This window comes from Peromyscus maniculatus, chromosome 4 (genome assembly GCF_049852395.1).
Source record: "Peromyscus maniculatus bairdii isolate BWxNUB_F1_BW_parent chromosome 4, HU_Pman_BW_mat_3.1, whole genome shotgun sequence".
Taxonomy (NCBI): Eukaryota; Metazoa; Chordata; class Mammalia; order Rodentia; family Cricetidae; genus Peromyscus; species Peromyscus maniculatus.
In genome coordinates, this window is record NC_134855.1 from 145,569,255 (window position 1) to 145,596,775 (window position 27,521).

At 41.8% G+C, this 27,521-nt stretch overlaps 1 protein-coding gene across 7 annotated transcripts in view; it reads left to right on the plus strand.

The window, feature by feature from the left end:
- Ptprt (protein tyrosine phosphatase receptor type T) overlaps positions 1-27,521 on the plus strand; it is a 1,096,883-nt gene that overhangs the window by 683,282 nt on the left and 386,080 nt on the right. For all 7 annotated transcript variants that reach the window (XM_042276726.2, XM_042276732.2, XM_042276733.2 and 4 more), the window contains exon 8: positions 13,507-13,803. In XM_042276726.2, coding sequence (XP_042132660.1) covers positions 13,507-13,803 — 297 coding nt within the window. The remainder of the gene's footprint in view (positions 1-13,506; positions 13,804-27,521) is intronic.

The following is a 27,521-nucleotide window of genomic DNA, read 5'->3' on the forward strand; positions in this document are numbered from 1 at the left end:
TCCCGGGGTGGAGGAGTTCTCAGTTATGAGCTGTCAGAGCTTTGAAAACCCCCAGATCTGAATACAAAAACCAGACTCTCTAACGGAAAGGAGAAGTAGTAGTTTTGGAGAGGGACCATCAAAGTCCAATTAGGAGCTATGACTCCTGCTTGTTGTACATAGTCTAGACACAATTTGATCTACAACAAGGCTTCTCAAATAGTGACAGCAATAGCTATATTGAAGATTCTTTCCCAAGTCCACTGCTGGCATTGTTCAGAGCCGAAAGAATGAAAATGTTCAGAATATTTAACATCTCATCTGAATCTAGCACGAGGTAACTTTTGACCATCAAGAGTGTTTTCATTTCATTTTCCTCCAATCTTTCTTCTCTCTCTCTCTCTCTCTCTTTCTTTCTTTCTTTCATTTTTTTTGACAATGGACAAGGAGACTGGCCATAGATTAAGGGTGAATTGAAATAAAACCTGGAAGATGCTAGAGGCTTGGCTTCTCTCCTCCCACCCTCCCCAAATCTCCTTTTCTTTCTCTGGAATCTAAAACCATGTAATTTAGAAATTGCTTCTCTCTTTCCAACCCGATTTTCTCTGCCACAAAAGTAATTTTTAAACATTCTAAAGCTTTTATTTCCAGGCTTCAGCCTTGTGCCTGTGTCCAATGAATGTTTCCCAGCATCTGAGCACTTGAACAGCTGATGTGTTGAGGAGCGTGGCTGGCTGGCCACCTTGTCCCAGGGTTCAGCAACAGAGCAGGTAGAAAAGTGAGGGGAATGTGGGATCTGAGACAGAGCTGGTAAGCACAGTGGATTGGCTAGGGTACCAGATTTGTGGGAGTACCCAGTCTACTTGAAACACTAGTGTGAGAAATGAAGAACAGGATATTCAGCCAGTTCAGGGGGAGTAGTTTTCTGTAGCAGTCAAGGTTAAAGTTAGGAAGTAGTCACAGTGCTTATTCCTAACTAGTATTCTTAACTCTGAGTCCTCAGTGTATATGATGAGGGCAGCAAGAACTCCTAGGAACTCCTAAAAGGCATCAGGAGCTGTTTCTAAATATGGGGAATGCAACAGCATCAAGCAGACACCATGCAAGCTGCTAACGTAAGGCAATCTCTAGTTTGGGCATCAGACTATGTGGCCTGTATGCATTGCCCTGTTACCATTTCTTTGCAAAGCCTGGCTTTAGGCCATGTCTCTGATGAAATGCAATTATTGGATAAAAGTCAACTTGGAGCTGGCAACAGATCTAGCAGTGTCTGATCCAAACCCACAGTTGAGAAGCTGTGAGGTCCTGCCCAAAAGGTAAATGTGTTCATTAGTGAGTAGTGATGGTTAGGAGTAAAAGAATTCATTCTCTTATTGATGTGTGTGATGGATAGTTTTATGTCAACTTGACACAAACTAAAGTCAGTCATCTGAGAATAGGGAGCCTCAATTGAGAAAATGCCTTCATAAGATTGGGCTGAAGCCAAGCCTGTATGGCATTTTTTAAAATTAGTGATTGATAAGGGAGGGCTCAGTCCATTGTAGGTGGTGCCATCCCTGAGCAGGTGGTTCTGGCTTCTATAAGAAAGCAGGCTGAGCAAGTCATGATGAGCAAGCCAGTAAGCAACACCCCTCCATGGCCTCTGTGTGCATCAGCTCCTACCTCCATGTTCCTGCCCTGTTTGAGTTCCTGTCCTGACCTCCTTCAGTGATGGACTGTGATGTGGAAGTGTGAGCCAAGCGAACCTTTCTTCCACAAGTGGATTAGGTCATGTTGTTTCATCACAGCAATAGAAACTCTAAGACAATGTGTTTGTCTTGTTTTCTCAAATCATTCTTAAGATGCCAGGGTATAGGTCCTTACTAGAGTATATGAACTGACTACTGAATAAAGCTACTGGATGTTTCCTTGGCTTGGGAGGTACAAAAGTAAATTACCAAAACACAAAGGGCACCATGAACTGGTAGAGTTTGGGAAGCTGTGGTTAACTGTGTGTGAAGAATGGTCTATAAAACAGAAACAGTGAAAGGAGCCTATTAGACAACTGACGTCAATGTGGGAAGCAGCGATTGCAGGAGCCAGCAAGAAAGGGAAGGGGCTACGATTGTGAAATCCTAAAAGATGGGAATACAGAGTGTTTTTCTGGCTAGTGCTACCGTGAAGCAAGCTCGCTCTCTCACTCTCTCTCTCTCTCTCTCTCTCTCTCTCTCTCTCTCTCTCTCTCTCTCTCTCTCTCTCTGAAAAATAGATTTTCTTTTTGTGAAGCTGGCTCTTTAACTATTGGGAAACTGCAAACTAGACCAAAATATTCTGACAAAAGCTCCCCCAGATGAATCACTTGCCCTGGTATGGGCTCACAGGAATTGAAGGTAGCATCTACCTCCTCCTCGGTCCCCCCTGCTCCCTCTGGCTCCACCTATTGGCAAAAGTAGCACTGAGCTCTGTGATTAAGCAGAGATAAGATTTTTGCAACCTCACTCCCAGCACTGTAAAAGTAGGGTATCCAAAGTGTGTTTGCTTGGCTCGAACTGTTTGGGGGCCACCCAGGCAGGAGGATCGGGATCCGTCCCTGGTGAATGGGCAGGCTTTTGGGAACCCAGTGCCTGTGGTGTGATGCTTTGTGCAGCCTTGGTGCAGTGAGAAGGGGCTTGGACCTGCCTAGGATCAGTGTGCCAGCTCTGCTGACTCCCCATGGGAGACCTTGATTTGGGAGATGTGGGGATGTGGGGTGGCTTGGGAGAGAGGGCTGGGGGGAGGGAGGAGGGAGGAGGTGGGATCTGTGGGTGGTATGTAAAGTGAATAGAAAATTTCCTAATAAAGAAAAATGGAAAAACAAAACAAAACAAAACAAAACAAAACAAAAAGAGTGTTTGGAGTCTGGCATGATAGTGCATGCCTGGACTCCTAGCACTTGGAATATGGAGGCAAGACAATCAAGAGTTCAAGGTCATCCTCAGCTACATAGCAAATTCAAAGCCAGCCTGGAATATCAGAGGCCTTGTCTCAATAAAACAAGCAAAAACAAAATGGTGCTTAGAGCCAAGAAACAATGCTTTAGTAGCTGATTCAGAGCCCCCAGGCTCCAGTTCTGAGGCTCTTAGCCCAGTCCATCAGCCACCTCTTGAGAATGGTTACGTCTGAATCTTGGCTCCCTATCCTGGTCTTATGGGGTAGAAGTGGATCAGCCATGATTAAACCCTCCCATACATTCCAATCAAATGCAGCCATAGGGTGAGGTCATGGGTTTGGATCAGAGTTGCTGATCTTTAAACTAAGGTCCAGAGTTGAGCAGAAGCTGAGGGAGAAGTGGAACTACAGAGGATAAAGGACTGACAACTTGTAGTCCACACGTCACCTTTGCGTAACCACCCTCCCTAACTAGTATGCTTTGCCTGGCATTTTATCTAATTTGCCTCTCACCTGGTTTCTTTAAAGCAGTTACTCTTTTATTATAACATGACACAGACTATTTCCTTTAGCATGTAATTTGGTCAGGTCACGTGTTTGATTGCCACTGTGGTTATCTGAGTCTGCCCTGTCAAGGTTTAACCTCAAGGAAGGCAGAGAACATGCCACATTTTTAAAAAGATTATGTCCTCCACACCTCACCTGCCACCCTGTTGCTACATACATATTTTAAATTAAGTCACAGAGAAAAGTAAAACTTTTATGTAAACGGAGAGAAAAGATTAAGGAGGTGGTAGCAGGACCTAAAATCAAAGAAATACAATTATCAGCATTTGTGCAGCCCGGGGGCCCCTGCTTGGTTTTCTCTATAGTGTTCATTATCAATTGGCTTGCTACACGTTTGTCTGATATAGTGTTCAACCCTCTTGCCTTCAATGGAATGCACTCTCTGTAAGAATAGAGAGATATCTGGTCTACTCTTACATCTAGTATAGTGCTGGGTATAATAAGGTAAGAGCTTAAAATATTAATTTGAAGAAAGCATCTTCCCAGTGTTTTTCTTTGAGCAAGAAATACCCTTATTGCACTGTTACAACAATCCTGACTGTTACTACTATTCCTAGATATGGATGGTAGGAAGGACCAAGGCATGCAGACTTTCTAGAGCATCACAGCATAGGGACCACCTGTCTGGGAAGAGGTGGGGATGGCTACTCCACTGCCCTGTCCTTACACAGCTCAGCATCTCAGTGGCCATTTGTCTACTTGTTATTCTTCCTTGGATATTAAACATGATATCCCCTCTACTTAGGCTTTAACCTTTCTATCCCCCCACTTCTCCCAGTCCCACCCCCAACAAACCTTCCCGTTTACCGATTAATGTCTCTCTATCCTGTGCTAACGGTCCCTTCAGAACAGTGCTCCTCGTGTCCAGACTCCATGTTATACTCTTGCTTATTTACTCTCAAATATGCAGGCCCATGTCCAATGGCATGTGATAAGTATATTATAGATTAGTGATATTTAATCGAGAGCCAGGAACCTATGAGTCAAGACCAAGAACATTCCACTTGGAAGTACACAAACATTTTAGTTAAGAAGTCTAAACCTTAAAGAAACTCTCAATACTACAGAGACTTCTGATATATACCTTGGTAAATAACTCCCATTTTGCCAATTGGCATAATTAGTATCAGAAACTGGTTGCATTCAGAAGCCTCTTGACTAGCATAATCATCATTATAAATTATTAAAGTTTATTGTTGGAAGTATTAAGGCAACTCCATGTAGTTAAAAGGGAGGTTTATTTCATGGGGTAACTTACAAGTAAAGGGATAGGTTACAGGGTCCGGGAAAGGTATAGCACAGTCCAGTGGTATTCTCTGAAGAACTCTGCTCAATCGACCTCCAGCATCCAGGGTCCAGGAACCAAGATAGCCAGCACATCCGGATCTTGGGTCTTAAGGGCTCCTCTCTTGGCCCCGCCTCATAGGTGTGACAGTGGAACCCTCATTGAGGGTAGTACTTCCAGGGCAAAGCTGGGACAACTACCCACTACAAAAGTTATTCAAAGTCTGTAGGCTAGCCGATATTTTTGTTTATTTTATTGGAGTACTGGAGACAGAACCCAGGACCTTATGCACTCTAGGCAAGTATTTTAACTCTGAGTTACACTCTCAGCTCCCAAATATCTTTTTAAACATTCTTCAGACTTAACACAGTGAAAAACAAGAACTCTACATTTCAAATTTAAGCTGAGGCCCATGCCATGACTCCTGAACAGTCCTGTGACTGAGTGGCTTTAAGAGCCCCTTGTTTTGAACCTTGTATGAGAATAGTCAAATGAAACTCCATAACCTTGACTGCCTGATCTAGAGAAGGTATTACGGAAATATGGGCATACCCATTATACATGGGTTGTTTTGCCAGCTGCCATTACAAACACAGGTATGAATAGACATAGCAGAGACTACTAGACCTTCAGGGTCTGAAAAATTTGCTATCTGGTCCCTTACACAAAAGGAAAATGTTTTCCCACTTATGATACTATCCCATCTGCTTCAAATGATCCTTTCATACAAAATGGTAAGCAAATTGCATTAAAGGACAGACTTCTGGGCTTTCACTGAGCCGTATGGAACAAACTGACCTATTTTGTGCTTGCTGGCTAATATATGTTCATATAATAAATGTTCAACAGTGAAGTAGATTGGGCTGAAGACTTGCTCTCATTATAACCTAATAATGCAGTTGTGGAGGAATCATTAACCTGAACTCACCTCAGATTTCTTTGGTAGCTTTAGTTTCTATGAAAAAGAATGTCAGGGCTGTGCAAGACTCATGTTCAAATTGACTCAAGTGGGTCCCCCAAAGTGAAGCTATGCATTCTTGCTCTGTGTACCCAAAGGCTAGTACTTCCACTGCAGAAGGCACAGTGGGCTTTGCCACTCTATCCTTCACAGCTATCGTGACTGTACCCTACTAATATAAATTCCACGAAGATGAGAAAATACCTGTCTCATTCACCTTTATCCATAATGCCCAGTCCATCTTAGAGTTCTAAGTTATTTTCATAGAAGTTAAAACCTACCTACAGCAATATCTGATGAGGCATCCTTGGAAGGTTAGTAATGATAAATTATAGTTGGTTAAAGCATAAGCCTAGAAGTCACCTGTAGTACATACGAGATCAGGAACTAGAACATGGTAATGTCCATGAGTTCTGTTTGACTTAATATCAGGCCATCTCACCTCTTTTTCTGGGCTTGGGAGATGTAACTGCATCAAACACACAGTTGACACACTGACTTCTTGATTCACTCATAGCCCTTGGAGACAGCCATCATCCAAATAGGAGAATGAGGCACAGCTATAGATGGAGAAAGGAATTGCTTTCCAGTTAGGTGCTCATGGAGACAATGATCTTTTCACCATACCATAGTGTCTCCATGGTCAATGTATACTGTTTAATTGAGGGATGTGATGAAATTGCCAATGAATTACCTTCTCTAGGACATTTCCACAAGAGGGTAGTAAATAGTCCAGCTCCTCAGCTAACATACTCCAGCTTCTGATGGTTAGAGTTGTCAAGGTAGCTGCCATCAGAAGATGTGGTCATGGCCAACAAATTCCTAGCTAACAAACATCTGCAATAATAAAAGTTAGCAAAAAAGTGGATGATTCTGGAAAGAAGATGGATTTTAACATTGCTCCTTTTACCTCTTTTCCTCCTTCGTGTATCATTTCCATGCAGAAATTGCAAATTAATGGTCACATCGAACTATCTGTCAATGTATTACTGTTCTTGCAGTGTCAAATTATGTTGGCAATAATGTTTCCAGCTGCCTAGGACTCCATTGCAATTTAATTTAAAAGAAACTAAAATTGCATCTCCAAATGGATAAAAAATTAATTTTACATACACGCTAGCCACCTCCACATTTTCAGCCCCATGCCCCAAATTATCTCAATTTAGATTCAACTTTGAACAGTACATGTGCCCCAGCCAACTCCACGTGCAAAGATGAATACATGGTAAATTCATGAACTGGAAATCTGCTTTCTATTCCTTTCTTTAATAAGATGTTCTGCTTTGATTAAGGTCATTAGGAGATTCTACAGCTATTGCCTTTGACTTAAAGGCTGAGTCCATGCAGAACAAAACCAGAAGGCAATTCTGACTTAACCACATGATTGCCCTTAAAATTGGAACACAAAGAGATCCCTGAAACTGCCTGTTGCTTATTGCTTTTTTCCTGTATTATATTAGTGCCTTGGTTATGCTATTGAGGTCAGGCATCATTGGCTTTTTTAGCTTTGCATATATATCTATTTAATTTGTCTATCTGTCTAACCTATATATTAGGACTATGTTAAAGTTATCATGTGACCAAACCTCCTGCAATTCAATTGGAAGTTGACAAAAGTCTCTAGGTGTATTAAACAGAGAATTCAAGATGTCTGAGGAGGTCCTTGGAAAAAGTTACCAGCAAATGGTGGTGTGAGAGCTGGACTCTGAATATATTGACCTTGGGATTTGTGTCTGTTAGGGAGCATCCCAAACACAGAGAACAACACTAAAAAAAAGCAGGGAATGTCAAAGGACTGTGCATGCCATAATTCCCTTTAGAAGTATAGGGTTTGATGTATGAGTAGCAGAAATAGAAGCAGAGGGATTTGGGTTAGAAGGTCCCAGTAGAGGTAAAAGAAGCTAAGCTGCCTTTCTGAGGTGGCAATAGTTTCTTAAATGTGAGGGACACACATACATGCATGCACGGACACACACACATACAAGATGGGACCCCTGGAGCCAGCTCCAAGTACATTATAAGCTGGCCACTTTGGTTTTCCACAAGAAAATGTCAGCTTTTAAGACAAGCCATTCTGTGCACTCTAGGTCATTACTCACTCATGGTCAAGTTCTATGAGTTGCACAGAAGCAGTCACTTTGGACTCCTTTCAGCATCCTGTTTGATAGCTTCCTTGCCTCTCCTCCTGGCCTAGTTTCTTTTCCCTTGCTGTAATAAAACACTGACTAAAAGCAACTTGTTGAGGAAAGGGGGTTTACTTGGTTGACAATTTCAGGTCACAATCCCACACTGAGAGAAGTCAGGTCATGAACTCAAGGCAGGAACTTGGAGACAGAAAACATGGAGGGTCTCTGCTTGTGGGCTTTTTCACTCTTATGCTCAACAAGCTTCCTTATACCACTCAGATCTACCTGCCTAGGCATAATGCTGCCCACTGTGGGCTATGCCCTCCCACATTCATCAAGACAATCTCTTAAAGACATGGCAACTTCAGTCTGATTCTGGCTGTCTCTTATTTTAGACTGCCTCAAATGAGTCGAGGTTGTGTCTACTTGACAACTGAAGATAACCAAGACTGCTGCTCAATCTAACCCTATAATGCCTTTGTGTTGTTTTTCTCTAGCCCTGGGAATGCAGTCCTATTCTAAACAAGCTTCTTAGAATACACACACACGCGCACACACACACACACACACACGGACGGACGGACGGATGGACAGCAGACGGGGACACACACACACACACACACACACACACACACACACACAGACAGAGATGTGCATGCACACACAGGCACCTGCATCTAGCACATGCAAAATCCCAAATGAGCCTAGACTATAAGGACAAGTGGAGACCTGTAGCCTGTTTCCATTCTCCTTTGACCCAACTCTGTTTCTCTCCTAAAGGACTTGTGCAAATATGTGTGGAGAACTCAAGTTCTCTCTGCATCTCTTCTCAGCCATTTTTTGCCCCAGCAGAGCTCACAAGAAGGGGCAATCAAGGAAAGTAGGTCTCACGGGTCCTGCAATAACTTTGGAGCTATCAGGACAGGAAATTCCAGAGTTTCAGTGACTTGAAGCATGGTCAGAAGGGAGGTCAGGGGACAGATGGGCACAGTGCATTGGCTGCTGAGCCCTTGTCCTGGGAAGAAGTCAGTCTGACAAGGTTCACTATGGGTCTCAGAACAAGGCCCATGGCCTCACTGCAAAGGTGTTAGGATGAGAGCCACTTTGATTTTCCATGATAGACTAACTTTCAGTGGCTCAGACAAGCCAGCAGCTCTGTGCTCTGTCTGCTGTCTTCTTGTCTGTTGTTACTGAAGAAGGTCACATGGACAGGGCCTTATCTGGAAGCAGAGACCAGAGGCTGTAGGCTTGGATGTATTTACACGGGGGATATAAATTCAACAAACCAATCTCTACTGCACACACAAGACTTTCTCAGCAATTTTCAACTTGTTTGCACCAACCCAAATGTAAACCCAGGACTTTGTCCAGGGAAGGCAATTACTAGAGCAGAATCTCAGTTTGGCAGGTGAGACTTGTTGGGAGGTGGGGGTCATCACATTGAAAGCGTGAGTGTTCCCATCACACGTTCTGAAAACTAGTTTCTCTTATGTAGGATTTCAGGACATCTTTTTGGTTGAAAACAAAGCAGAAAAGAAATGTGTGCCTCAGAGATCCTGCTGATGTGCTGGCGTGAATAGAGGAGGGAGGGTGGAAACAAGTGATGGGAACTCAGTTTCCTAGAACAAACTACCATCTGGTCATCTCATAGGAAGTCCGCTTGACAGATCCTAGAAATGCTAGACAAACAGAAAATAGTCGCTGGCAATCTGGGAGACAAATGTATAAACAAGCAATTCCTGGGCAGTGTGACAAATGCTAAGTATGATGGACAGTGGGTGCATGGAGATATGGCTACATTCCATTCATGGAGCCTCAGTGACGTATAACATGGAGTTGTTTCCCAAAGGCAGGTGCTAAAGTACTACCTAGCCCAGAGTTCCTGCCTCATAGCCACTACCTCTGCTTTCTAGAATGTAAATTACCACAGTCACAAGACACTTTCAGCTGCATGTATCTTACTCAGAGGGCCACTAGAGCCCGAACTTACTGTATTTGAACTGAAATTTCTTTGAACCTTTTAATTTCCATAGGCTAGAGGAACCTACCTACAAAATCATTTCCCAAGGTCTCTGTAGTGTACGGGTGTGTTCTGAGTCCCATTTTCCTGGTGATCTTGTGGAGAGTCCTATTTGGTTGAAGTGTGCATACATGTCTCAGCTCTGTCAGGAGTCCAGTCATAGTAAATATTTTTGTGATATCTGAAGACCATGTTGGAGGTTGAGGAGACACATGGGGAGCTGTCATATTTGTGGATTCTCCCAACATTCTACTATTTAATTACTTCCCCACCTCTCTTAACTTATCCGCCTCTCAAGACCTTGGTGTTTGTCTTCCTGTGGAGGCTTAGTAGGGTTGTAAGCAAGGCCCTGGGATTGAACCTCCTACTCTTAAAACACTCCTGTACATATGGGTAGCAATGACTGAAGTTAGTGGGTTATAAACAATAATAAAAAAGATATGATTTAGAAGGGTTTTGAGGAACATGGGACAAGTTGGAAGGGAAATGGGAATTGATATGATATTTTACTTTATACATGTATGAAATCCTCAAGAATAAAGACAAAAACTTTTAAAGACTTCTTAGGGCATTTCTCCAAGAAAGGCAGTTCTGTGTAAGCGGAATCCCCACTGTTAGGGAAAGGCAATTTTCTCTCTTTACAGTTCATTTTATGCTCATTAACAGCCCTCTGAGATTAGTGCAGTAATTTCCACTTTATAGATGAGGAGATGGAGGCACAGAGATGAAATGTCCTTGGCCAAGGTCACTTAGCTACAGAGTGCCAGAGTCTGGCTTCCAGCCATGCTCCAACTCTATCATGTGTGCTTAGGAGAAACAGGATCTATGTCTGTGCCCCAATATTCTTACACTGGAGGGAAGCTCGTTGCTGGGTAACAGGCTTCCAACTTCCCTTGACCCCTGTGAGAAGGGGAAAGGCCTCAGGATAAGACTACCTATAAGAAAGTCATGAAGGTGTTTATATGCATATCTGCACAATTGGGTTGAAGAAAATTAGAGAGTGGGGATTGAAGACAGGCCAATGTACAGCTTAGCACTAAGTTCCAGCAGGCCAATGTACAGCTTCGCACTAAGTTCCAGCATGGTCCTTCTGGTGACAGGTCCCAGGCTCTTAAGGGCAAAGCAATTTTTGTGTTACAGTTTTTGTTTTTCCCTAGCATTCTTCTAGGTCTCTCCCAAATTCCCAATGGCTGGGGCCTGCCTCATGTTTATGCTCCTATTCTGACCTATCTCCAATGGTGTCACAGTAGAGAAAATCAAAGGTTTAAGACTTTCTCAGACTATAAATCTCAACCCTGCCTCTTACTGTGTGGCCTGAGGACAATCTTTTCATTTCTCAGAAATTGGGTTTTCTCTGGAGTAGGTCTTCTGATGCTTCCTTAACAGTTGTTGTGAGGTTTATCAAGCCCAGCACATATCCTTCCCATGGCTGTGATGTTCTGGCCCACTTTTTACCTCTCTTGCATACTAGACATGGGGTGAGACAGTTGTAAATTCAAAGCCTCATTTTGCCACTTGCTAGACTTGTTACTTGATCCAAGTTCCAGGACCTCTCCAAGTCTTGATTTATTCTTTTGTCAAATGAGTTGGCAATCCCTTCCTTCTAGCATCATGATTCAGGAAACAGAACAAGCATTTCCTGGAAGCTGTTCCATTGATATTTTATTTGTACTTTTAGGCCATACTGGACATCTCAAAAATTGTATTTGACATGGAATATTGTTGTATTTAAGATACTTAATGAAACTATGACCTTAGCCATAGTATTAAATACATCTGCTCTCACTTCCTAATGAGGGAGTAGAGGGCCCCATGAGGTGAATATCTTCCTGGGGTGTAGCATTGGTTTTGAAGAAGTTCCCAGAGGAGGAATGTTAGAAAGGTATTACTTGGGGATATATACCAGCAGAATTTGGGAATCTATACAGATTGAAAAATTCCTGCTGGACAAAAGCTGGAGAGGATGCTAACATTTCCCAGGCAGAAGGTTCCCTCCACTGCTATGCCTGTGTATCTGCAGTCACTGCCACCTGGACCACCCAAAGACACCCAGCCAAGCAGTCATAGCCATGCCTGGTCACAACCCCTGACTGTGAGTCCCACACACTTTGTCTTTCATTCCATATAGGTTCAGCACACTGAGCCCTGAGCAACTTGTCTGATGTCACTTTGACAAAGTCACTCATTTACTTCTGGGACCCTGGATCTCTTTTGTACAAAGTATCCTACAGCATGGATAACTGGGCTGAAGAATAAGTGTGAATTCCTCAGTTGAGGAGAGGCCAGAGCTACTGACATAAGCAATATGCACAGCTATGGGATGGCTCGGGCTCCTGTCTGACACACTTGTGAAGTGTGTGCCTTAGCAAAGCTCTGTTATAAGCTACACTTCTCCCATAAAGGTGAATTAGGGAACTCACTTGGCATCCAGAGCTCCCACCCATAGCCGTCCTTGTCTGTGCCTTGGTGCAGGGGCAGCTATACTCTAAAAGCTCTGGGAACTTGAGGACTGGAAAGGTGACCATATCCTAGTCTATTGCACTGCATAATGATGCTACCCAGAACTGCCATTTATAAGACACTCAGGTGGTGTATAGCATATGAAAGAGGATCATTATTCTTATTACTCTTCCTATTGCTATAAAACAAACCCCCAGCTATTTTATATGCTGTGCTTATTAATTCCAGGTGTAACTCTAATAGCTCAGGATATTTCATATGGATCCACCCTCTCCTGCAGTGGGGTTAGCTTCTATTATCACCAATTTACAAATGAAGTAAAATGTACCCTCAAAGACATGGCATAACTTGATAATGTGCATTAAGTATTGTGGTGTTAAATGCCGATCAGATCCCTATCTTCACTATTCTTGTTTGTTTTAATTAGTTTTGCACAAAAATCATCTATTTACCTCATGCAAGGTACGGATTACGAAGTAAGACATGGTCATTGTTATATATGGGGACCTGGGACAAAGTTCGGTGTGTAAAGGAAGGTGAGGAACAGTGTTGGGGTGCTGCAGACTAGTAGAATGATGTGCAAGAAGTGGAGGGGACAGAAAGAAGAGTGAAGTGTTGCAGGATGCTAGCAAATGATAACGTCCTATTATAGGCGAGAGTGGGAAGGTGAATTCAAAGGCCAAGTTCACCAGGCATTGTGGTCATGCAGATGGATTGGAGGCTGAATGTCTGTCTGTGATGCAACCACTCCAAATTTTGCATCTGCATGGGAGAAGGGGAGGGGGAGCCTCAGCTCCATGGAGAGAGCCTGTAGCTGAGTTAAACACAGAAGCAGTGCAGAACTCCAGCAGTCATCTGAATCAGCACATCACAGAAATGTGTGCACTTGAGAGCACCAACAGTTCTCAGTGGAACTCTGATGAAGCCCTAATTTTATATTTTTGTGGCTGGCACATTTCATTGTGAAGGGAATAGGAAAATTTTCACCATATTTATTTTTGTTTTTGTCTTAGATGTGTGTGCTTAAGTTTACAAAAAAAAAATAAAATAAATTGATTTAAAGAAAAATTTCATGTAAATTATGCTGCAGGTGGCAAAAGTCACAGGAGACCACGGGGAGATGGAATGCATCCAGAAGAACAACAACATCTACCTGCTTCCTGTCATCTCCTCAAAACTCTTGTGTCTTGTGTGTATTTCCCAGATCCTGTGCACGGCCCTCAGAATGTGGAGATTGTGGACATTCGGGCCAGGCAGCTGACCCTGCAGTGGGAACCCTTTGGCTACGCAGTGACCCGCTGCCACAGCTACAACCTCACGGTACAGTACCAGTACGTGTTCAACCAGCAGCAGTATGAGGCTGAGGAGGTGATCCAGACTTCTTCCCACTATACCCTGCGGGGTCTACGACCCTTCATGACCATCAGACTGCGGTTACTGCTTTCCAACCCTGAGGGCCGGATGGAGAGTGAGGAGTTGGTGGTCCAGACCGAGGAGGATGGTGAGTGGGGGAGGCCAGTTTATGGGAATAGAGAAGGTGAAGTAGGCTCAGGGGTCATGCCAGTAAGTGGTGAGGAGTGTGTGTGTGTGTGTGTGTGTGTGTGTGTGTGTGTGTGTGTGTGTGTGTGTGTGTGTGTACATTCATATGGAGGTTAGAAGCCAATGTTGCAAGTGTCTTCTTTATTTTTTTTCCATCTGACTTTTTGAGACATGGTTTCTCTGGGATTTGAGGCTCACAGATTTGGATAAACTGACTAGTCATCAAGCCTCAAAGATCATCCTACCTTGGTGTTCACAACACTGAGAATATAAGCATGCTCTGCCATACACAGTTTTTATTTGGATTTTGGGAATCTGAACTCAGGTCCTCAGTCTTACACAGGAAACTGTTTACTGATTCATCCCATCCTCTGTCTTTAATTTTCCCACTGTTCTCAATGTCTCCATAGAAGGGCCTTGTAGACTGTGCAGAGTATAATTCCGGAGTGGTTATGATGCCATGAGCAGTGACAGCTCTCCCATAAGTATGTGCTCCTGCCCCACCCCCTATTCTCCCCTTATGTTCTGCCACTCTCCCCAAGACTTAACTCTTCAGATGCCTTCTGGAAAGGGTATTTATCTTATTGTTTAAACCTGTTAAGATTGAAAACTAAACAACTTGATTCTGCACAAATTAAAAGGAAAAAAAACCACATAGAATAGCTTAAGGCTTAGCATGCACATTGAATGAGCTCAAAGCTGATTATCCACCTGGATGTCCCACAGGCATCTCAAATACCATGTATTGCAAAACGAACTAATGTTCTCTTCTAGGCTGACTTATCTTCTTGTGTTCCTCCTTTCAATGAGCTACATCTGGGAGCTCAAGAGACTAGAAAATCAACCAAGGAATTTCTCCTCCCACCACACCTCCCCGCTCCACCCCCAACCCCTCCACACCTCTCACCCACTCCATCCCATCCACCCATCCCCCACCCCTTCCCCTTAGTCCACCTCCCCCATCCCACTTCCCCACCCTACAAGGCTCCACAGAGTCTGATTTGTGCTCTGCTTTTTTGAATGGGTCTCCTACCTTGAGAATACTAGAGTGTGGGGCCCTTTTTTTAAAAATAGAATATATAACTACCTCCTATCTGTCCTTGTCAATGCTATTCCTTCTGTTTAGACTGATATGTCCCTTCATGTCTGCAGGACATATTCCTCTATTGCTATTCCAAAACTTTACTTAGATTTTACTTTCTCTATAAGTTTTCTTTGCCTCAAATTTCTTGCTTGTTTCATCCCAGGATTCCAGTACAATCCGGATGGAACTCCCCACAGTAGGTATCTAATGTAGGATAGAATTTGGGATTTCTAAGACATAAGAAATACCTAAGAAACACTTACTCTGTGTTGAACTTTGGTTTTCTCCTTGGCCTGGCTAATACATGGCCCTATTAAATTCTCTAGAATCTGACTCAGTGTAGATTTGTGTACAAGTGATTAAGGAGAGTTTGGGTAGGGATGGAAAATAGGCCAGCAAAGTAGAAGAAGCTATGTTACAACTTCCGGGAAGGTCCAAGGAGAGCTCTCCAGGGTGGGTGAAGTGTCACAGATGTTCCAAACCAGGGGAGGGTTCTGCAGCTTGCCCTAGATCTGGTTCCATTTTTTTTTCAAACATGCAAAGCCCCCATCTCTAACATGGAGAATAGCATTCTTTGAGAAGGTAGACTCTCTGGGCACGTATGCCTCTGGCACCCTCTTTAATCTCTTAATGCATTGGTTTTCTCACTTAGAGAATGGACTTGATGTTAATACTACCTTGCAGTTTATTGTGAATATTAAAGAGATATTGAAAGCCCAGCAATAGGCTTTCAATAAGCATAGCTATTACATTTGCAACAAGTTACAGGGGAAAAAAATCCTGACCAGAAAGCCTCTGGTACAAAGAACTTAGCCAACCAGCTGCTGTGGGACACATCTCCATGCTCTCACCAACCATTTCCTGGTTGTAGAAAGTATATTGAGTATCCTAAAGGATTGGCAGTACACTGGGGTCCTGACTGAAGAAGCAGGGTGGTGGTCACAGAGTGGTCAGTGATTACTATTCCCAGGCTGTCCCATAGTGCTGGCAGGGGCAGCCTTTGTTTACAAACCATCATGATACAACCAAGGAGGAACTCAGAGGGAACCCTTCTCAGGTGTTCCCTCAGCCCCTTTGAACTGCACGATGAGAATGACCTCCATCTGCAGCAGCAAGTCCCATGTGCTTTAAGCTGTGTCTTGTCTTCTCCCTTTCTCATTTTTACCACCAAGAGAAAAATAAATAAACCACAAAGCCTTTATCAAAACAATGTGGGAACAGCAGTGCTTTGAAATTAAATTTATAGTAAACATCATTAATAAAACATCAATTCCTGCTTCAGGAGATGTGTGGACATTATCATATTAAAGACACCAGCATATAAGACACCCTTCCTTGGTCTGTAGCTCTTCTGAGGCCATAGCTCAGAAACTGCTGGAAGGTTTCAGTGGGGTGTGAAGACTCTTCGGCAGTTTGTGTTTGTCTTTGTTTGTTGAATTGCCTCAATATGTTGCTCATGCTACTCTTGAACTCTTGGCTGAAGTCATCTTCCAGCCTCAGCCTCTTGGGTATCAAGAACTAAGGCATGCATCAAGACCGCTGTGGACAATTCCTGTAGGTCAGGGCCAGGTTCCCTTCTCCCTAGAGGGAAAAAGCATTGGTTCCTTTTCTTGGAAAGTCATTCGCAGTGAGAGTATACTGAGGTTGGAGCACAGCTGGGATCCTTACCTGAAACTCCCTCCAGGAGCCAGAGAGCAACCTCCCAGATTGGGCTCACGACTTTGTGTTGCTCTCACCTGCCCTCAAAATTTTTGAGGGGGAAGGGTTCAGGATCAGTCACTTTAGCACAGTGAGGGTTCACAGAATAATTGCTAGAGAGCAGCTCCTGTCCCTGAGATACTAGGCTTTATCAGGAAAACAGCTGTTGATAAAAACGTATTGAGTGGACTTTTACTTTGCTGTTTTCTACAAATATCTCAAATCTTCATGGTCATCATCCAACTTTAGCCAAACTGCAGCTAAGTGTGTGAAAATGTAACACAGGAAGTCTTAGAGGGTGCGAACCACATGACATGAAGTTGGGGAGGGGTGAGGAGGGATGAGGGTAGACCTGAGAGGAGCTGGGGGAGGGGCATGGATAAATATTATCAAAATACATTGTGTGAATGTATAAAATTCTCAAAGAGTTAATAAAAATATTATAGTATAAAAGAAGTTGTGGCATTTATCCTATTAGTTCTTCAGTGTACATAGCTTAAAAGTAAAGATATTCTCATATATATCCAAAATATTATACAATATCTAAGAAAGTTTACATAAGCTTAAAATGACTCAACACAGGCCATCAAGAAGGCTTAGTGCAATGGTTCTCAACCTGTGGGCCATAACCCCTTTGGGGGATCACATATCAGATATCCTTCATATCAGATATTTACATCATGATTCAGATAAGTAGCAAAATCACAGCAATGAAATAATTTTATGGTTGGGCATCACCACAATATAAGAAAGGGTCACAGTATTAGGAAGGTTGAGAACCACTGGCTTAGTGGATAAAAGCATTTCCACCAAGCTTCATAGCCCAAGTTTGATCCCTGAGGTCCACACAGAAGAAGAGACCTTAACCCTGGAGAGTTATCCTCTGACCTCTATTTTCATGCCATGGTACATGCACATGCACAAAACACAAATGCACACCTCTCACACATATGCATGTGATTTATCTGTATATACTTATATATACAAAATAAGTAAATAATATAATTAAAATAGCCCAAAATACTGTTCATTTCATATTTCTTCTAATGTTAAACTTAACTCTGTATAATAAAATCAGGATGCAAGATAATTTCCAATAAAGCATTAAAAGATAGTAGTGTGTATTTCTCATTCTATCTTTCCAAGAGTCATGTAAAGTCTGGGAGCCCCTCTGTGGTGATGTTACATGTAGTTGATCAAGATGGAAAACACCACATTATAAATACATATAAGACATATAAATATTTACACAAGATATAAACACATATAAATATATATTTCCCTCTTATAAAGTTCCTCTTTTGTGACACTTTGGGATGATGTAAGTGTCCTGTGATCATCCCAAATCTTTACTCAATGATTTAAGTACTTCTTCATAATCCTTACCTAAATTGGTTGTTACATTGATACTTTATAATCTGCCATCTTGTCTACACTTACTGATTAGCATGTTTCTTCATAGAAGAGCCTTTCTCCCATCTTCCACCCTGTGTCTAGGATTCTTACTAGTTCACAAAGCAGGTTTTGACTCAGTGTACTAAGCTTCATCACCATCCTTATTTTCTTGTTGCCTTAACCATGGCTAGAAAGAATCCCTTCAAGTTAGTGCTCGGTCCTTATAATATGTCCTTGTTAGTCATCCTCTTTTCTGGCCTGATGCAATGTTCCAGACTGTCTGTGATGTCTGTACTCCAGACACAAAGGCCATCACTTACCTAAAGACTTCTGCTCTGGGCTCTAGCACAGGTCCTAGGTATGTTCCATGGAGCAGCAATACCACTAGCTGCTTCAAGAAGATAGAGCTGAGGGATATAATTCACCTATTTTAAATCGTGAGCCCATCCTGATTGAAACCTAACACCTCCAGATATGTCTGCATACCTCACAAATATATTCCAACAGTGAGGGCCCTGATTCTCTACATCCACCTGTCTAGTCATTTGCACCATCCCCAACTGTACCAACCCGCCAGCAACTGGTGAACCTACTCACAGAACATTTTCATTTCTCTGCACTAAACACTGCACTGTTTCAAATGCGCAGTCAAAACAGTGTTCAAACTTTCCGAGTTTCTATCTATATGATCTTAGTATTAATTTGATAGCCAATTAAGGTTCTTTTAATTTTAAGGTTTTCCTTCCTCTATGTTTTGAAAAATAAATGTTACTGCTTCCAACACACATGTCAATTGCTTCTTTAAAAAGTCAAAACTGCATGTCACAAAAGAGTCATTCTGAGAAATAACTGCCACAGTCTTTATTCTTTTGTATTCTTTAGTTCGTACCTGAAAGACCAACATTTTCAATATAAAACACCACGTTTTGTTATTTGTTTTTCATTTAGTGTTGCTTGAATATATGTTTTAGGCCTGACTACTTGATATTGGATAACCAATTAGGAGGCTCATGCCTGGGGAAGACTGAGTCCCTCCCTCAGCAGCCATTGGTTGACTGTAGCTTCTAGGGGTGGAGCCATGTGAGATTACTCCATCCATGTTGGCATGTTAGTTTGTATTGTCATTGTGCAGATTGCTGGGATTTCATGGCTGTAGTGTCCTGTGATGTATAGAAGACACTATTCATACCAGGTGTCCTGGTCCTCTGACCCCTCATCCATGTGTTTCCTGAGCTTTGGATGCAGGGGTCGTGTTATAGGTACATCAGCTGGAGCTGATCAGTTCTTTTCTGCTTTTGGACCAATTGTCTTTCCATCAGCCACAAAGATAAAACTTCTTCTGTGAAGGACAAGAGCTACATTTATATTTTATTTTTAAATTATTCTTTCATTTCCATTTTCTATAGTTTATTTAACAAAAAACAATCTTTTTCCTCTTTCTCCTCCTCCCCCTCCTCCTGACTTCTCCTTATCTTCTTCCTCTTCTCTCCTTTTCTCCACTTCCCAACTCTATTGAGATCATAGTCTTCCACATGCCGGGACTGCTGAGTGACTCAAGGTCCCCTTTCCCTTCTATCTACTTAATATTTAAACTATGAAATAATGTATACATCACCTGTGTTTATATTCACTTTCTATGTCCTAGAAAACATTCTGTATCAAAAATTACCCATTCTATTAATACTTTCATGGTGCTCATGGATGTGTGGATGGATGTGCCTGAGTGTCCCATGGGAGTTGTTTCAATTATGTTCTATGACCTACTTTTTTTCATCTAAGTCATTTTATGTCCCTCCATTTCAGGTATCATATTTACCGGTTGATTGGTCACTTGTTATAAAGAGGTATATTGTAGTCATACTGAAGCAAATAGCCTTGTTGTGTATGTTGTTAGGTGTTTGTGGAGATATATTTTCAGGTAAATTCTTCACGGTAAGGATTGCTGAAGTCAAAGGGTGAATGCACAGTCAATTAAAATCTCCTTTAGAGAAGACCTATCATTTTTCATTTTCACAGGTAATGTGTACCGATTTAATCTTCACACCAAATATGAAAGAACAAGCAGTATTTTCCCTGTTGTATAATAAGGGAATGTAATTTTAACAATACATAAAAATGTAATTGATTATAATAAGTAACAGTATAAAATATATTAACATAATTGATATTTGATATGTTTAACCACATCTAATAGGTATATTATCCTAATGTGGCAAAACAGGTTTAAACTCAAAATTCTTTCATGTAAGGAAAAGTATCAAAGCTCAGTGCCTTAATTTTGTGTGCAGTTCTTTTGAGCCTACTCACCTGGTTTCTTATGTAAGCCAGAAGGAAGATGCACATTGTCAGGATAGGTACATCTACAATAACAAGTGGTGGCATGTAAGGCCTGCTAAGAGGGAACGTGTAATAGGAAATAACAACAGGGCGGATGTAATGCAGTGCAGAGTCAGACAGTAAGGATAAACACACGGTACCTTACGAGGTCCTCACAGCCCCATTTCACTTCAGCTTATTGCACCGTAGTGATTGTAAAGATGGCCTTGCAGTATTGTGAGTGACAGGGAGAAATGCACTTCTGTTTTTCATATGTCTACAGCGACTTAGGCTTTGTGCTCATACTCTTATTCTTGTAGTCTATTGCCAAACACCATGATGCAAGCACTGTTGACATTGTTGTGCAGGTGAGCAACTCAGACATCTCCAAGTCTTCCTTGTGTGGTCTCCCCTGACCATGTGTTATGAAAGAACTGGCTGAAGCCCCCCAACACTCTTTCTGACTTTCTCTGTCTGTGTCATACTTTACATTTGTTCTTTAGCTTATTATATTTTCCTCTAAAGGAATGTAAGATTGGTAAAAATAAAGACTTCATTTGGTTTTGGTTCCTGAAGGATATTTCCTAGTAAGAAGAAGAACATTGATCTATAGTGTGTGCTTATAAACCATTGGCTGAATGAATGAATTAAAAAGAATGAGCATCTGACATCAAAGTCCATGCCCTTTTATGATAACATGCTGTTCATGAATGGACAACATTGCACATGTTGAGGGCTTGTATGTGTCCTTAGGTGCAATCAAAGCTCACTTGTCCTAGCTTGCTAAAGCTGACTGTTGGAAGCTCTTCTTGCCTCCAAGTTTGGTAACACATCCACTGCTTGAAATCAAGCATGGCTGGAAAATTCACACCATGGAAATTAGAAAATAAATTATTCTTTTCTTCCTAGAAAACCTGTGGCAAAATATTTAGTAGCATACCACTATTTTCCTCAATTAAAGGTTGTTTTGATGTCTTGAGCTATGAAGATTCATCTGGAAGAAATAATTTCCTTCCAGTGAAACTATAAAATATGAGTAGATTGAAATGTTTATCCAACTTTTCTCTGTAATATTGGTGAAATTATTAAGGCCACTCCACATAGTTAAAAGGGAGGTTTATTTTGTGGGGTAACTTACAAATGAAGGGATAGGCTACAGGGTCTGGGAAAGGTGTAGCACAGTCCGGTGGTGTTCTCTGGAGAACTCTGCTTGGTCTACCTCCAGCATCCAGGGTCCAGGAACCAAGAGAGCTGGCACATCCGGATCTTGGGTCTTCAGGGTCCTCTCTCAGTTCCGCCTTGTAGGTCTGACATTTACCGAAGCCTCAGTGGGGGTTGGAACTTCCAGATCAAAGCTGGAATGGCTACCCACTTCATCTCCCCCATTTGTCTAAATAAGAAGGTTCTAACCTAATACAAGACTATATACAAAGGAATGGTTATCAAATTTTGTCGAAGAGTAATGAGGGATAATGACCTAGATAAGATGGAACTACAACCAATGCGAACAATATCAAGCAAGAAACACATACTAAAATCCAGAGAAGTCTAGAGTATAGGTAAATGGCATGTTACAAAGATCATTCTAAAAGGTGTCCTACCCTGAAGAACCTGAGAAATGGAAGATGGATGCAAGCAACTTTCAGGAATCTTGCAAGAGTAGACTGAGACAGCTGGCAGCCTGGACAGTCACCTAATGTTTCTCAGCATTGTTGGTGCATTCAAATTGGCTGCAGGCCTAGAGTATATGACAGACCATTTTCAGAAGCAAGAATTATGAAAGACCATCTTACCCTGTCTTGGCAGAGTTCAGAAGTCACTTTTCCTTGTGTACCGCTTGCCCAGGAGGACAGCACTTGTATGTCAGCAGTTGAGGCAAGGGCAGTTCATTGCCCATTAGGCCATTTTGTGCCAAGAAGACAAACTTCCAAATGGAAATGTCTTAGAAGCCCAATGTTCTCTCGAGATCAAATTGGTGCTGCCAGGAGCAATTGTGTCTCACTTCAACAGAATTCTAAGTTATTTAAATGTCATATTCTCTAGGTCTATGAAGTGTTTGAAGATTACCTGTCCATTCGACTTATGTATCTGTAAATCTGGATAACCTAACTAACATAACTATAGAGATGACAAGCATAGGTGACTATAAATCTATAAGTCTTATCTACATAAATAACCTAAGGATTAAGGCTTCATGTAAACAAGGTAAACAATCTATAAGCAAATGTATGGTAAAGGACGATGACTTCAAAATTGTGACAATACACAAGATATTTGTAACAGAGGTAGGAATGCATAGTGCAATATGCAATATGACAATAATCTTAAATATATATCAATGTACAGAATATCTTAAACAGAAGTAGAACATACATACAGTATAACAGATATAAATTTACATTTGTATCAAAATACAAATATTTCAAATAAGAGTAGAAATATATGTACATTATAACAAATATAGTTCAATATTTGTATCAATATACAAATTATCTTAAACAGGAACATAAAAATAGTTTACATTTGTATCAACATGTAAGAATCCATAACAGTGCAAATTACAGTGCAAATTATCTAAGGCTGCTATTTTACTAAATTTGTTTACTAGTATATATAATAATCTACCATAATATTCTTATACCTATCCATTCCATTTCTTTTCCCCTTTATTGAGACACTTTTTTTTTCTTAAGGAGAATACTGAATTTAATATTTTCTTCCACCCCCAACCCTATAACCATCATCCATAACGGAGAAATATAAAACCTTAGGGAGAAGGGGCATTGTTTTCTTAGAATTGCTTCCTGCTGTTTAGGGGGTGATGGTATCTCTGTTGGGTACTGTAAGAAAGCTCAGATAGTTAAATCTTGGTTAGACTAACTGTAGATTCTGCAGCAAGTCTCAGAGTAATGGGTAAGATTGTCTGAAATTCTGGCAAGAAGTGTAGTATGATGATGATTACCATGGCATCATTCTGGATGATGGTAGAGTTGTTTTAAAACAGTGTTTGAACACTGTGTGAATTATTACGATGAATGCCAAAATGGTACAGGCCAGATATGCCTCAGGAAGGTTGTATATTTCCAGGAAAATGTCATTCATCATACAGGCAAAAAGGTTTTTAAATTCTTGTGAGGTAATGTTGTCGGCCATATTACAAGCATTACTCAAAATTCATTAGTCAGTTTGAAGGTGTAAAATTATCAAGTACTTTTACTTGAAATAAGACGCTGGTTTGCCTATCTTACCTTTCTGTGGTTTTGGGAGGTTTAGTAGCACTTTTTAGGCAGCAGAAAGCGTTGGTATAGCTCCAAAGCAGGTCCTGTTGAATGCTTTGGCTGGCGGCAGAGTGAGCACAGGCATTAGGCAGTTCTTCAGATGACTCCCTGGAGCTTCAAGGTGTGGAGAGTTCCAGGCCGCTCTAAGCCCCTCTCTGCCTCTACAGACAGGAGGTGTGCCAGCAGGCACGGCTCCAAGCCCTCTCTGTGCCTAAGTAGGGTGCTGCTGGGGACAGTGCCATGTCTATTTTAACTAGGTGAAACTGTGGAAGCCTCGGGCTAGGGCAGGGAGCTGGCACTCAAGGAGGAGGAGGAATGCCTCACTCATAGGGGTTTTGCTGGTCTGGGGGTTCAACTTGCCTTGGATCTGAGACCGGATTAGCTCGTTTTCAGGAATGAAACCGTGTAGGTTTTTCCTGGTTTTATGGAGCTCTGCAGGCGTTATCCTGCAGCTTCAAGTGCCTGCAAGATGAAGGTGGGAGCCACCCAGGCCTTTGGAATTTGCCCCACGTTGGGTACCAGATACACTACACTGTAAGATTCCCTTGTACACACTGGCATTTGCTGAAGTCTTTGCTGATCAGTTTGATTTTTAAGTTAGTTTTGGGCCTCTTTATAAGGAACAGTCAATCTGCCTAGCAGCCAGTGAGACCCCTGAAATGGAGGAGTGAAAATATGGCCTAGATGAGGAAAGGAGGGGAAACCCCAGCTCCCCATTCCATGGCTCTGCGCTTTCCCCTGTGTAACTTTCATGCTTTCCATGACCGTCTCCCAAGTTCTCCATTGTGATCCAATTTAACAGACATACAAAAGGAGATGATAAATGAAAAAGAGAGGAGAAGACACAGGGCATACAAGATGGAAAGGGGACAGCGAAATGAGGGAAAACAGACAAGGGATGGAGAGACTTCCTTTGACAGCAATCTGTTCTCTTTCCTGTTGAAATGAAAATCCCCCTTAAATTACCACCTGACTTTAAAGCATAAGAAAACATCTGGTTTAATTACAGTGAATTTACATGAACCTACTGACAAGAAGCACAGTTAAAATTAGCAATTTTAGTGTGCTTTTTTTTAAGCGAATGAAATTATAAAGTAATTAACCTTTGTTGTAGAACTCTGTCAAGAGGATGGAAAGTTCCATGCTGTGACAGAAGAAGAAATGAAATTGTGGACAAGGGAAATGTGAGTTCATTAAAGAATTATACAGAATTTAAACAAAAGAGTGGAAGGGAGGCACAGGATTAGACGATATGACAAAAAGAAGTCTCTCAAAACAGCAGTCTTGAGAGAGAGAGAGAGAGAGAGAGAGAGAGAGAGAGAGAGAGAGAGAGAGAGAGAGAGAGAGACCCAGTTTCATCAAATGAAAGTCATCCTACTACATTCTAAAGGACATTCTGACCTACAGAAGCAGTGATGGGGTGGGAGGGAAGAGCCCTGGCCTGGTGATAAGACATCTTGACCATGGCTGTGACACCTGGCCGATGTAATCACCTTTCAGCCTCCAAAGTACAAACCCACAAGGTGATGGGAGAATGGAGCATATACTCAGAAGTAAAAGGATGTGAGCTGGATCCAACTCTCATTCTCACCTTGTTAGGACACCTTGTTTAAGGTACACATATTCTAAGCATATAAACCCCCCCCCCACACACACACACACACACACACGTGTAAGATGAGATTGATAGTACCAGCAGGCTTCTAAAATATATACTACTGAGTAAGCAACATTCAGTGCAGAGATGCAGATTTGGTCAAAGAGAATAAAAAAAAGTGAGTGTTAATCCTTAAACAGGATATCTCTATCACCATCACAGCCCCATTCACACCCTTTGTCCTCAACAAGGCTCAGGGAACATCAAGGAAGAGTCAGAAAGGGTATATGAGCCAAAGGATGGGAAAGACTGCTGTGACATGCTGTCTTCTGGACATGACATGACACTCATGAACTCACAGTGGGTGTGGTTATCTGCACAAAATCAAGCCAGCTAACATTCTGACATTAATGGGGGAGGTGGTACTCTCTAGACTACACCTCTTATTAAAGTGCTACTAGCAGTTGATAGCTGATGCACAAAGGAAGACCATTCTCCTTTGTGAAGCTGTGGTGACTGCTAGGTTTCTCATGACTCTACATCCATATGGTGACAAGAGGGAGGGAAAGAGAAAGAGGAAAAAGGAGAGAAGGAGGTAGCAGCAGTGGCAGCATACTTGAAGTTGTAAGGAGCATGTGTTGGGGAATTTGGAAGGATCTGGATAAGGAAAGTGGGAGTGTGATCTTCTTTCATTGTACACATGTACAAAATTCTTAAGAATAAAGAAAATGTATGTTACAAAGATATACTCCACAGATGTCTGCACACAAAGCCCTCAGCTGTGCTAAGTGGTGAGGAGCCAGCATCAGACAGAGAATATAACTCTTCATTGAAAAAAAAAAACAGGCCAAGAGTTTATGCATAATTTCTCCTCACTGTGGCAAGTGATGACTTTTAAACAGCTTCCAACCTTTATTTAATCCAGATTACAAACATCTCAACTTGGCCATGACCTTTCCTCTTTCACTCCTTCAAGTTCTGTAGGTACAAAACTTCAACCCCACTGAAATGGCCATCCTCTCTGCCTTACCTCTTCTTCCCTCCCAGGTTACTGGCCAGTCATTCCAGTCCCTCTCTTGCATCCTTTCTCAACATCTCAGCCTGGTCCTCATTTCCATGTATGTGGAACACCGTTCCAGGGAATTCTTCACCTATGTGGTCCCTCCTTTTGTAGCTGACTGCACACCACCCTTCCAGTTGTTCCAGCTGAAGTCAGGCACACCGCTGGAGCGTGTCCTAAAAACTGTCCAGAAGCAGCATTGTTTCCCTGGTTAATTCATTCTTTCTACTCTCTACAGAATAATTATCCCCATCTTCAGACCTCTGTCACCTCCATACTGCCGTCATGCTTAGTTGATAACCTTGTCTATAATACTCAGAAGACTGAAGACATTTGATACTTCTTGACCCACATAATGCCCATATATTCATCTTCCCTCCCATTTCTAGGGATAAAACATTTGTTTTCTAAGTGAAAACCAATTTCTCTACTTAATGTGCCAAATCCTACTTCCCATTGCCTAAGGGAAGTCATTACTCTAGTGCTGGTCTACAACAAAATGCTCTGCTATAAATGATTATTACACTTTGTAGGGAAGCTTTATTTTTATCATCTTTAAAAAGATAAAGGCAAGATTGCCCAGTCTTCCTTTCTCTTCCAGCTACTGTTCCATCCACTGTTTTCTATATGACCATTTTCCCCTTTGGAATTTCATAAACACACCCAACCAAAGTAGCCCAAATCCAGATCATTTCTCCAATGATCTTCTGAAATCACCTGTTGATTTACATTTTCTGTTATTGTGATAAAATTTCATGATGAAAGCAACTTAAGAGACAAGTAGTTTGTTTTGGTTCCCATTTGTAGGTAACAACACCATGGCAGAGAAATCACAGCAGCAGGAGCTTGAAGCATTGGTTGCATTACATCCACAATTAAGAAGGAGAGAACAATAGATATGTCTGCTCTCCTCATTTTCTCCTTTTCATACACTCCAGGATCTTGGCCCAAGGAATAGTGCCGCCCATAGTAGACAGACCTTCCTACCTCAATTAACCTAATCATGAGGATCTGCCACCAGCACATCCAGAGTTCGTCTTCTAGGTGGCTCTCAATCTTATCAAGCTGATAGTTGGGATTAACCATCACTCCTGTGATCTTGATGAATTCAACTATCATTATCCCAAGAGTCAGATCTTATTCAGTGAGCTGTCACTACTAGGCATGGTTGGCTGTCCCATCCTCCTTAAAATTCCATTGTCTGCTTAGTTTCCAGGTTATCACACATTTCTAGACACCCCTCTCTCTCAGA